Here is a 9,855-nt window from a genome sequence, read left to right as displayed (position 1 = left end):
ATACTGTATAGAATGCCTTCAGATGGCTCGAGGGTTGGATAACTATACCCTCCAACCTTTCTCCAATGAAAATAGGGACATCCTAAGGAAAAGGGGCATTCCGTGATCAAATCAGAAACCAGGAAGTGATGCAGTCTGGACAGGCTGACTTTGGAGGCAGGCCCATGAAGAGGGGTGGGAGGCAGCTAGGTATGCTTGGCCCAAGCCTTGGAGGGATAATTTGGATGGGGCCCCCCGCTAGGGCCTGCTGGACTTACACTGTCATGTCAAGAATGTGCCCCTCAAACAACCAGGGACTTAATGGGTGAAACGACCATGGGCGAAATGCCTGTCCGTACGCACTGCAAGTCTTTGATAGTAAAATCTGGACCTGTGTTACAGCATACTAGTGTGTAGCATCAGACTAGGGCTTCAGACAAGCTCTGCACAGACCTGCTTGTAGGGATGCCAAACTGGCTTCCAACTTCCAGCTTAACCTCACTGTGTTTGGCTGCCTTCAGATGCAGTGGAAGATGCTGTCCCATCCCCAGTGCTGAAGTAAGATTCAGTTGCCAACACAGTCAGCTTCTGTATTTGGAATGGAAGGGAGGGGAGTCATTTAGTTTTTCAGTGCCAGCAGTAAAATGTCTAGGACCAGTCATGGTTACTTAAGACCATCGTCCCTGGGGCTCCTTAAGACCTGTGTGTCCCAAGGGAAGACAGAGGTGGAGAAGTCCAGGCCACAAAGCTGGTACTGGCAGCTCCTGAAGTAGACCTGAGAATATTTTGTACTGTTAATTTGTGTTAATATTTTAAAATTGTGGTTTTGAAGAAAGGCAGTATGAAAATGCATTATAAAAAGAAAAGAATGAAAGGAGTTGGAAGAAGTCAGTCGGTGAAGGGCAGTTTTTGCTTCCCTCCATCCCCACTGTCATTTGCACATCAGATGTAGGCACTAGAGCCAAAGGTTTCTCACCCCTGGGCCAGAGCACGTTTGACAAAGGTTAACCAAGTCCCTCAGAGACTTGGCACTAGCTGCATTGGCAGGATACTGGTGTGTGCAACCAATGCAGTAGGATTTAATTCCCCCCACTCGTGAGCTGATGATTGGGGGTGTTAAATGCTGCTGCATTAAGCAGGATTTGATGAAAACCCCTTTCTGATCACAAAGGTGATTGACAGGTGGCCAGCCACCTGTGAAATTCAGCCTGTCACACCAATCCTGATAAGGATCTGACTCATGGAGCTAGATAGGTTCCTCACCTCTGCTTTAAAATGTTTTAAAATAAAATGTTTTAAAACAGGTATGCGTGTCAAGGAGCCCTGACCTGATCAGTGCAGTGTGTGAAATGGCCCTGAGTCACCCCCCCCCCCAAAGAGCAAGAGCAAGACAACCCAAAGCTAGGTAATACAGTGGTACCTCAGGTTAAGTACTTACCGTATTTTTTGCACCATTACACTCACTTTTTTCCTCCTAGAAAGTAAGGGAAAATGTCTGTGTGTGTTATGGAGGAAATGCCTACGGGTGGCATGCCTACGGATTTTCCTCCTCTAAAAACTGACAGACAGATAGAAGAGATGCATTATTGTTGTTGTTGTTGTTGTTGTTAGTATTCGTTATTTTTCAGTGTTACATTTACACACATCCCAACCTTTCACCAAGGGGTTCAAGGTGGGCTCAAGGTGGCATTTGTGGGCCTCCTTTTCCCTAGGTTATTCACACAACAACTTTGTGGGGTGGGTTAAGCTGCGTTTTGACTAATATATACATTTTTGTATGTTACCTTCACAATATATGCACTGTTATGTGTATATGTATGTAGGTGTATATGCATTTTTGTAAACTGCTTTGAAGAACAGCATCACAAAATACATATAAGTGCAAATGTTGAAGGATGGCTGTGTTTCCATTCTCACATTGTTTCATAAGGTTTTAGATAGATTTGGCTTTAAATGTGAAATGAATTTAATTTCTGCATCATCCCTACTACGTAAAAAAGCAGGCAGTTAGGTTGAGTGGGGTGGTCATCTCAGGCAATTGATTTGGGGTGTCATGAAAGGGCAGCAGATTGTTAGTTATGTAATTTATTTTTATTGCTTTTGTTCTTCCAGGCAGGAGGAGAGGTCAGATTTTCTGTTTCTGGTGCCAAAAATAACTTGACCCAGTTCAGGGACTGTTCACCTGGCTGCTCCATTTCAGGCAGCAAAATATCTTGGGCTCACCAAGGAAGGGTGTTTCCCTCCCAGTTCACAAAAGTGCCATTGTCTTTCTCAGAGAGACGGGAAAGGGTCTTCAGGATTGCTTGCACACTCTCATCCAGTGTCAGTGGAGCTTGTCCCTGGGGGAAAAAAGAACAGACTAGAGTGACACAAGGACTTGTGAGTATATTTTTAAAAAAGAGTGACAAACAGCACGTGTATCATCATCACAAAATCTGGCACCAAGGTCTCCTAGGGGACAGGTAGAATTCTTGTTCCATTTTCTTTGTCCCCCTAGCAGCTGATTTTCTTTCCCCAGGGAGCCAAATTCATGGGAGATATGTTTATGATTGGAAGTGAGAGCTGGACCATAAAGAAGGCTGATTGCCGAAGAATTGATGCTTTTGAATTATGGTGCTGGAGTCCCATGGACTGCAAGAAGATCAAACCTATCCATTCTGAAGGAAATCAGCCCTGTGCTCACTGGAAGGACAGATCCTGAAGCTGAGGCTCCAATACTTTGGCCACCTCATGAGAAGAGAAGACTCCCTGGAAAAGACCCTGATGTTGGGAAAGATTGAGGGCACAAGGAGAAGGGGATGACAGAGGACAAGATGGTTGGACAGTGTTCTCGAGGCTACCAGCATGAGTTTGACCAAGCTGCGGGAGGCGGTGGAGGACAGGGGTGCCTGGCGTACTCTGGTCCATGGGGTCACGAAGAGTTGGACACGACTAAACAACTAAACAACAACAACAACATGTCTATGATTACGCATGTGACAATGTCCAGAGGCAATTTAACCTGAATGTCAGTTGCTTGCAGGGAGGGGAACAGAAAGAGAAGGCTATTGCCCCTCATGTCTTCCCTGCTGATTTTCTGGAGGCATCTATAAAGCAGAATGTAGTGTAACATAGTTATTCAGTGGCAAAGGATGTTTTGATAGCCACTAGTTTTTATGGACAAGGCTTATCCATCTAGCAATAGCTATCACCCGCAACAACTAAGAGAATAAACTCCTTGCCCAGGGAGCAACATCTGCAGATAGTGGTAGAGCACTGCAAACCTTAAGTTACCTGGAGTATCCTTCTACGATGCTTGGGTATCCAGCCAGAATTCAGCAGAGACCTGGAGTTTGAATTTAAGCACACCTAATAACATATTGGATTGTAGCCAGTGTGTAGCCACTCTATTTTCTTCCTGGAGTAGACCATTGGTCCAATGGCTTTCTTCAACTTTTTTTTTTTTAATATTCTTTTGAAGCACTAGAGGGAGGGGGGTTATTGCCATTCATGTCTTCCTTGCTGATTTTGAAACTAATTATACACCTTGATTCTTACTTCAATGTAAGGCCAAATAAGTTACCGTATTTTTCGCTCTATAACACGCACCCGACCATAACACGCACGTAGTTTTTAGAGGAGGAAAATCCGTAGGCATGCCACCCGTAGGCATTTCCTCCATAACACGCACAGACATTTCCCCTTACTTTCTAGGAGGAAAAAAGTGAGTGTTATGGTGCAAAAAATACGGTAAATACAGTATATATGCACAGAGTTCAGATTCCTCCACAAATCACTTACCACTGAACTTCCCATATCTGTCTGCACAAACCCAGGATGCAACGCAATGCACAAGATTTCATCTTTGTCAAATCCCAGGGACTGGCACCGTGTAAGCATGTTCAGAGCAGCCTAGGAAAGAGACATATCAGAAGCAAGGGGCTGAAAGATGCAGCTAAGGATTGGTGAGAATTTTGCCCCCATTCTCCATTTTAATGTGAACCTATCTGATTTCCTGAACCAATATTTAAACTGAAATGCAGGAATCCTTTGACATTTGTGATTCTCTGAATTTTGTGATGCAGTTGTCCAATTAAAGCATGAGTACCATAAAGCATATATTAGGGAGAATGCATACAAGAATGCTTTTGGTGGTGAAAATAATGTATAAAAGTGTGTTATATTAGGTGGGATTGCTTGGGAAGTCGTACACAAAAATGCATATTAAAAATCACAAACTGATGGGAAATTAGAAGACATCTGAAGGCAGCCCTGTTTAGGGAAGCTTTTAATGTTTAACAGACCACTGTTGGAAGCCACCCAGAGTGGCTAGGGAGACCCAGCCAGATGGGCGGGGTATAAATAAATAATTATAATAATTATTATTATTAAATGGGGGAAACTGAAAAAAGATGAAAGAATGAGAAAAGCCGACATGGAAAGATTCGTCCATTCCTAGAATGCAACCCAGTGCCACAGGATGGTATGAGTTTAAAAAGGAGGCTTCTGTATTACTGAGATATGTTTTAATTCTCTCACTATTAACAGGTTGTTTTTATTTTTTGTTTAAATCTTAACATTGATATTGTATTTTCTAATTTTGTTGTTTTGTTTTTGGAAACTATATTGTTTTCTTTGAATGAATGAATGAATGAATGAATGAATGAATGACATAAGCTTTGCAGTAGAGATTCTATGCTGTAATTTCTATTGGCAGAAATCAGTAATAAGTTGGCTCATTCTTTCTGACTGAATTCCAAGTGAGTTCCTGTTTTGTTTTGTTTTGTTTTGTTTTGTTTTGTTTTGAACGCCATTTACAACCATGGATGGTTTCTAATAGCGTGGATCTTGGTTTGCTGTTCTTATTGATAATGCTGCAGGAACCTAGGGAAGCCTTTTTGCTGCCATCTACTGGCTAATGTATTTTAATGCACTTTCTTTTTTACATTTCTGTGGAGCAAGGAACGAAACCAGCTAATAGTTTGACTCTTTGGGTTAATTGTGAGTGAAGCCGAATACATTCATTGCCACCTCTAGACAATGAGGGGATGTAGGAAGATTTTCATGTTGAGAGTACCATAGTCTTCCTGTTTCTGCCATTGTTGCTTAATTTAAATAAATAATTTTGTTTGATCACATCTCAGGTGCTCACGTGAGCGGGGGCAGTTGTCAGACATCTATTCTAGGCTCCCAGGACCTCCGTAGTGGGGGCTGGATCCCTCCTATGGCCAGATATTTACTTAGCAAGATAGGCAAGGATCAGGGAGGCATATTGTGGACTGCATTATTTTAAGACTATTGTCAACACCATCAGGTGAAATTAACAGAAAAATCAATTTCTAGCTTCTAACTTGCAGTACTTCTGTGTCCACACCTTGCTGCAACGGTAATTGACCACGTGTGCCAAATGCCACATGTAGACAGTTGTGATAGAGCCACCTTCACTGGACATGTTGACAATGGCAGCTTTGCTGCAGCTCATCCCATTCTGGGGGCTTTCCTGAGATGCCTTCCTCAGCAAGGGCAGGAATGCCTGGAGAAGGAGAGAAAAGAATTGCACACAGTTGCATTCTTCATGTAGAGACTGGGCATCTTGTCACCAGTTCAAAGTTCAGCGTGTGAGTGAAACCGTGAGCCCAGCAGTTACTTGCTGGTGGTATACCAGAGTTCTCTCATGGTTCGTCCAGAAGGGAACTGCAACATGTACAACCTTCCCCTATGATCTCCACAAGCCCAAAGGATGCACTTTTAATGTCAGTTTCTCATGAAGCTGTTAAAGTTCTGTTCTGCATCCTTTCTCTATGAAAACAGTACAGTTTCGAAACATTAGGGGCCCTGCAACCTGGCCAGAAGGTTCTGTGAAGAAGGTACAATAGGATGGCCTTACCTGGCTCATCATCATGGGGCCAATCACATTGGTTTGGTACACCTCAGACATGTTCTCTGGTGTCTCTGTCTCAAGAGAGCTTAGCTTTAAAATCCCAGCATTGTTAATCAGAAGATTCAGCCCAGCTCCTTTCAGCCGCTTGGTGACTTTAGTTGCTGCAGCCTCGATACTGGATGGGTCACAAGTATCTACAGCAGCAAAGAATAAATCCCATTTTTAGGTAAGATCCTTCTCTTCTTGTCACAGATCAACAGAAGCCTTTTTGTGTTGATAATATTTAGAAGAAAAGATCTTCTCTATAATACTTATGTACATCTCATATTTGGTTCTTGAGAATTAAACAAAGTCCATCTATAACTTTTCCTATAGTTATTGTCTCTTCATTGGTCAGAGTCCTGTAGATGTTTTGATACGATATCAGTCAGTGATTTGCATATTATTATTTTTTATTATTATTATTATTCTCCACCCATCTGGTTGGGTTTCCTCAGCCACTCTGGGCAGCTTACAGCATATACTGAAACATAATAAAACATTAAACATTAAAAACTTCCTGATACAGGGCTACCTTCAGAGGTCTTCTAAAAGTTATGTAATTCTTTATCTCCTTGACATCTTAAGAGAGTGTGTTCCACAGGGAGGACGCCACTACTGAGAAGGCCCTCTGCCTGGTTCCATGTAACTTCGCTTCTCACAATGAGGGAACCAGCAGAAGACCCTTGGAGAAGGACCTCAGAAACTATTTTCAAATCTATCACTAATCAATCTAACTTGTATCTAAGTTACTTTACTTGGATGTAAGCTCCATTGAACTCAGTGAAACTTCCTTATGCGTAATTTATCACTTACACTACTCCAAATGACCTGCAATGTTCTTTGCCTGTACCAATGCATGAATTTAGACCACAAAATTATGATTTACAAAAATTGTGTTCCTCTGTTGATCTTGTTCAGCTGTTAAAGCTTGATAAGTGGTTCTGTAATATGACAGAGTACTTGGATTTATTTGTTATATTCTTTTTCTTTTATAATTCAATAAAACCTTAAACAAATCTAACAAAACAACAAAAATAGGGAATGCACTTTTTATTTGCTAAAAAGTAATATTTTGAAATGACCTTGAATATCAACTGTTGTTCATATCACTGTGGGAAAAGTGAATTTGAGGAGGGGGTGACAAACACATACCTAGTGGGATGATTTCCACTCCCTGGTGCTTGGCAGCCAAATTCTTCAAGTCCTGAAAGATACAGGGAGTACAGACTTAGGATGGAACAGCAAGTCCTGAAGTCTGAACTATTTGAAATGGGATAGGAATGGAAAAGATCAAGTCCCATCTGGTTTTGGTTTTCAGCATGGAGAGCATTTGCAAAAGTGCCCTGCAGAAAGTATGTCAGCTTAAACTTGTGCTTTATAAAGAGATCTACTCTGAGTGGCAAGTCCTTGGGTGGGTTTAAGGTCACATAAACTATATGGAAGATGGAGCAATCTTGTTTTCTTTTGCTCCGGAGGGTAGGACCCAAACCAATGGATTCAAGTTACAAGAAATGAGATTCCAACTAAACATCACGAAGATGGTGAGAGCTGTTCTACAGTGGAATGGACTCCTTCAGAAGGTGGTGGATTTTTCTTCATTTGTGGTTTTTAAGCAGAGGTTGGATAGCCATCTGTCAGCATGTTTTAGTTGAGATTCCTGCATTGGAGGGGGTTGAACTAGAGGACCCTCATGGTTGCTTCCAGCTGTACAATTCTATGATTTATACAAGGAAATGCTGAGGGGATACTTTAGACCTCGCACCCACCCATTCATAATTTAATAAGATGAAATATTGCAGTTCTAAGCAATTTGACACAGACAATGAAGTTAATGTGTTTGATTATTTAGTGATATTCATCATATGGTATGTATTTCGGAATGTTTAATCTGAGTTATTTTTGTAATTTCCAACACCCATTGAGACAATTCTGTTAAATGCTCTTCAAATCACTGGGTGAAAGGAATCAATCATTTCCACTCCAACTCCTCTCTTAATTCTGCAAAGAAAAGGGTGTGTGTGTGTAAAAAGGGGATACTAATCTGTGCTTAAGTAAACCTGTACTTAAGGTACCATCCTCACTGTAAGAATGGAAAATATAAAAAGCCTTGCCCTTGGCACTATCTTCTGGACATCATGGGGAATCCCCTTGTTTCTATGCTCATCCCAGTGCACAGCCTGGGGCTCACCTGGGCAAGTGGTCCATCTGGATTCCGGCAGGTGGCAAAGATCTGTTCTGGACAGTTGTTTTTCCGCACCAGTTGCCTAACCAGCTCCAAGCCAATGCCCCGATTGGACCCAGTCACCAGGACTCTCCGTGCATTCAGCGCAGCCATCTCTCTTCCCAGCCTACGCTGAACAGAGTAATCCCTTTGTCAGCCCAACCACAGCACCAAATGTAGCTCTCAACCTATCTAGCAAGGCTTACATAAGCTGCTTGTTCTTCTGTCAGCTCGTGTTCTGCATTTGGCAACAGCCCAGTAACTTGCCAAGTTCCCACCTGGCAGACTGGTTTTTATTGAGTCTCACAGTAATAGAAGGAAACAGGATAAATGGGGGAGGGAAGTTGGCAGACTGAATTTAGAAGTTCTCATCTTCCTGTGTCTGACTAAGAAAGCTCAGTGGCACCCAAGGATGGATATTTTAAGCACTCAAGTCCTCCCCCAAAAGGTTACATAAAGTGCTTGCCCCCTGACTCTGCTCAGATCCTGTGTCTGACAAACTGGCAACAGACCAGGTACAAAAAGACAAGAGTGCAGTCAGACATGCACTCTGGACTTTAAGAAGGCTGATTTCAAAAAGCTTAAGTGAGATCCCACGGTCAGAAATACTCAGAGAGAAGGGAATCCCAGATGGATGGGTGAAATATTGCAGACAATAAGAAAGAAAAGTGGGAGGCATGTAAAGAAACCAATGTGGCTGCATACAGAGCTTGCAGATAAGCTAAGATTTAAGAAGGGCTTGTATAAGAAATGGAAGAAAGCAGAAATCATGAAGGAGGAGTATACACGATTAGCCAACAGTTGCAGGGTAAATGTCAGGCAGGCCAAAGCTCATAATGATCCCAGGCTTGCAAGATAGGTTAAAATTAATTTTTAAAAAGAGGTTTCTTCAGCTATGTTTGAAGCAAGAAGAAGAACAAGCAAGTAGTATGTCCTCTGCATGGAGAAGATGGAGAAATGCTTTGGATGACAGAGAGAAGGCGGAACTGCTCAACACCTACTTTGCCTCTGTCTTCACTCAAAAGGAAAGCAGTGCCTAACCTGCTGATTACAGACTAAACAATGCAAGGAAGGATCTGCAACCCAACAGATGAAAAGAGGTGGCTCCTCTTGTTGTGCCCAGCTAACCCTTTTAGAATAGGCAACTTATCATAAAGCGGTTCCTGGAGTTCTCTTTAACCATCACATCTAAGGTGCTTTAAAATGTACAGTATGAGACAGGATATTGAATAATTATGATGGAAATGGAAATGGGAGTGGAAATTGGCCAATATTTGCTTATTTGTCTCATGTCTGGAAAGGAAATCATTTCCGCAAATCTGAGCTGTAATCACTGTAGTTTTCACTTCACAAACAATACACAGGGGATGACACTTTTTCTCCATTTGCATTGCATTTCCTTTGCATTGAAATAAATGGTAATGAGGACATACTTCCCTAAATTCCACCACAGCCAACTGTGACATGAATATTGTAGTTTTTGTCATTTTTTGCTGAGAGAAGATTCCATTGCTTGGCCAGATTTGAAGGAAAATCCACCCCTCTGTATGCAGGCCTTTTTGTATATAAACCTGTCTCTGACATGGGTCTAATGGCCCTGCTCAGATGAAGAATCATGCATTGCAAGAACCACGTGTACCTGGAAACAGCTTGCTTGTGGAGTCTGTGATTCTGATTGTAAGTATTAGGAAGAGGCAAGCTACCTTTCTTACTTTGTTTTGTACTTGGCTTTCCAAATATATATTTATATTGG

At 42.0% G+C, this 9,855-nt stretch overlaps 2 protein-coding genes and 1 long non-coding RNA gene across 3 annotated transcripts in view; 2 read left to right on the top strand and 1 right to left on the bottom strand.

Annotated features, from left to right (window-relative positions):
• Positions 1 to 2,048: 2,048 nt before the first annotated feature.
• On the bottom strand, positions 2,049 to 8,487 carry LOC308591631 (C-signal-like). Its single transcript, XM_081202463.1, has 6 exons — positions 8,070 to 8,487; positions 7,034 to 7,085; positions 5,846 to 6,033; positions 5,333 to 5,491; positions 3,760 to 3,870; positions 2,049 to 2,318 (listed from the first exon to the last, which is right to left on the bottom strand). The coding sequence occupies exons 1-6, from the start codon at positions 8,214 to 8,216 to the stop codon at positions 2,199 to 2,201; spliced, it is 777 nt and encodes a 258-aa protein (XP_081058589.1). The 5' UTR covers positions 8,217 to 8,487; the 3' UTR covers positions 2,049 to 2,198.
• On the top strand, positions 2,282 to 3,421 carry LOC308591640. The gene is made up of 2 exons (XR_014010209.1): positions 2,282 to 2,358; positions 2,498 to 3,421. It is a non-coding gene; the product is annotated as an uncharacterized lncRNA (long non-coding RNA).
• LOC308591623 (C-signal-like) overlaps positions 7,305 to 9,855 on the top strand; it is a 53,950-nt gene continuing 51,399 nt past the window's right edge. Inside the window, exon 1 of the mRNA XM_081202442.1 lies at positions 7,305 to 7,461. Coding sequence (XP_081058568.1) covers positions 7,318 to 7,461 — 144 coding nt within the window. The 5' untranslated portion in view covers positions 7,305 to 7,317. The remainder of the gene's footprint in view (positions 7,462 to 9,855) is intronic.

Source organism: Podarcis bocagei (genome assembly GCF_964188305.1).
Source record: "Podarcis bocagei genome assembly, chromosome: 7".
NCBI lineage: Eukaryota > Metazoa > Chordata > Lepidosauria > Squamata > Lacertidae > Podarcis > Podarcis bocagei.
This window is presented reverse-complemented; position numbering and strand designations above follow the sequence as displayed.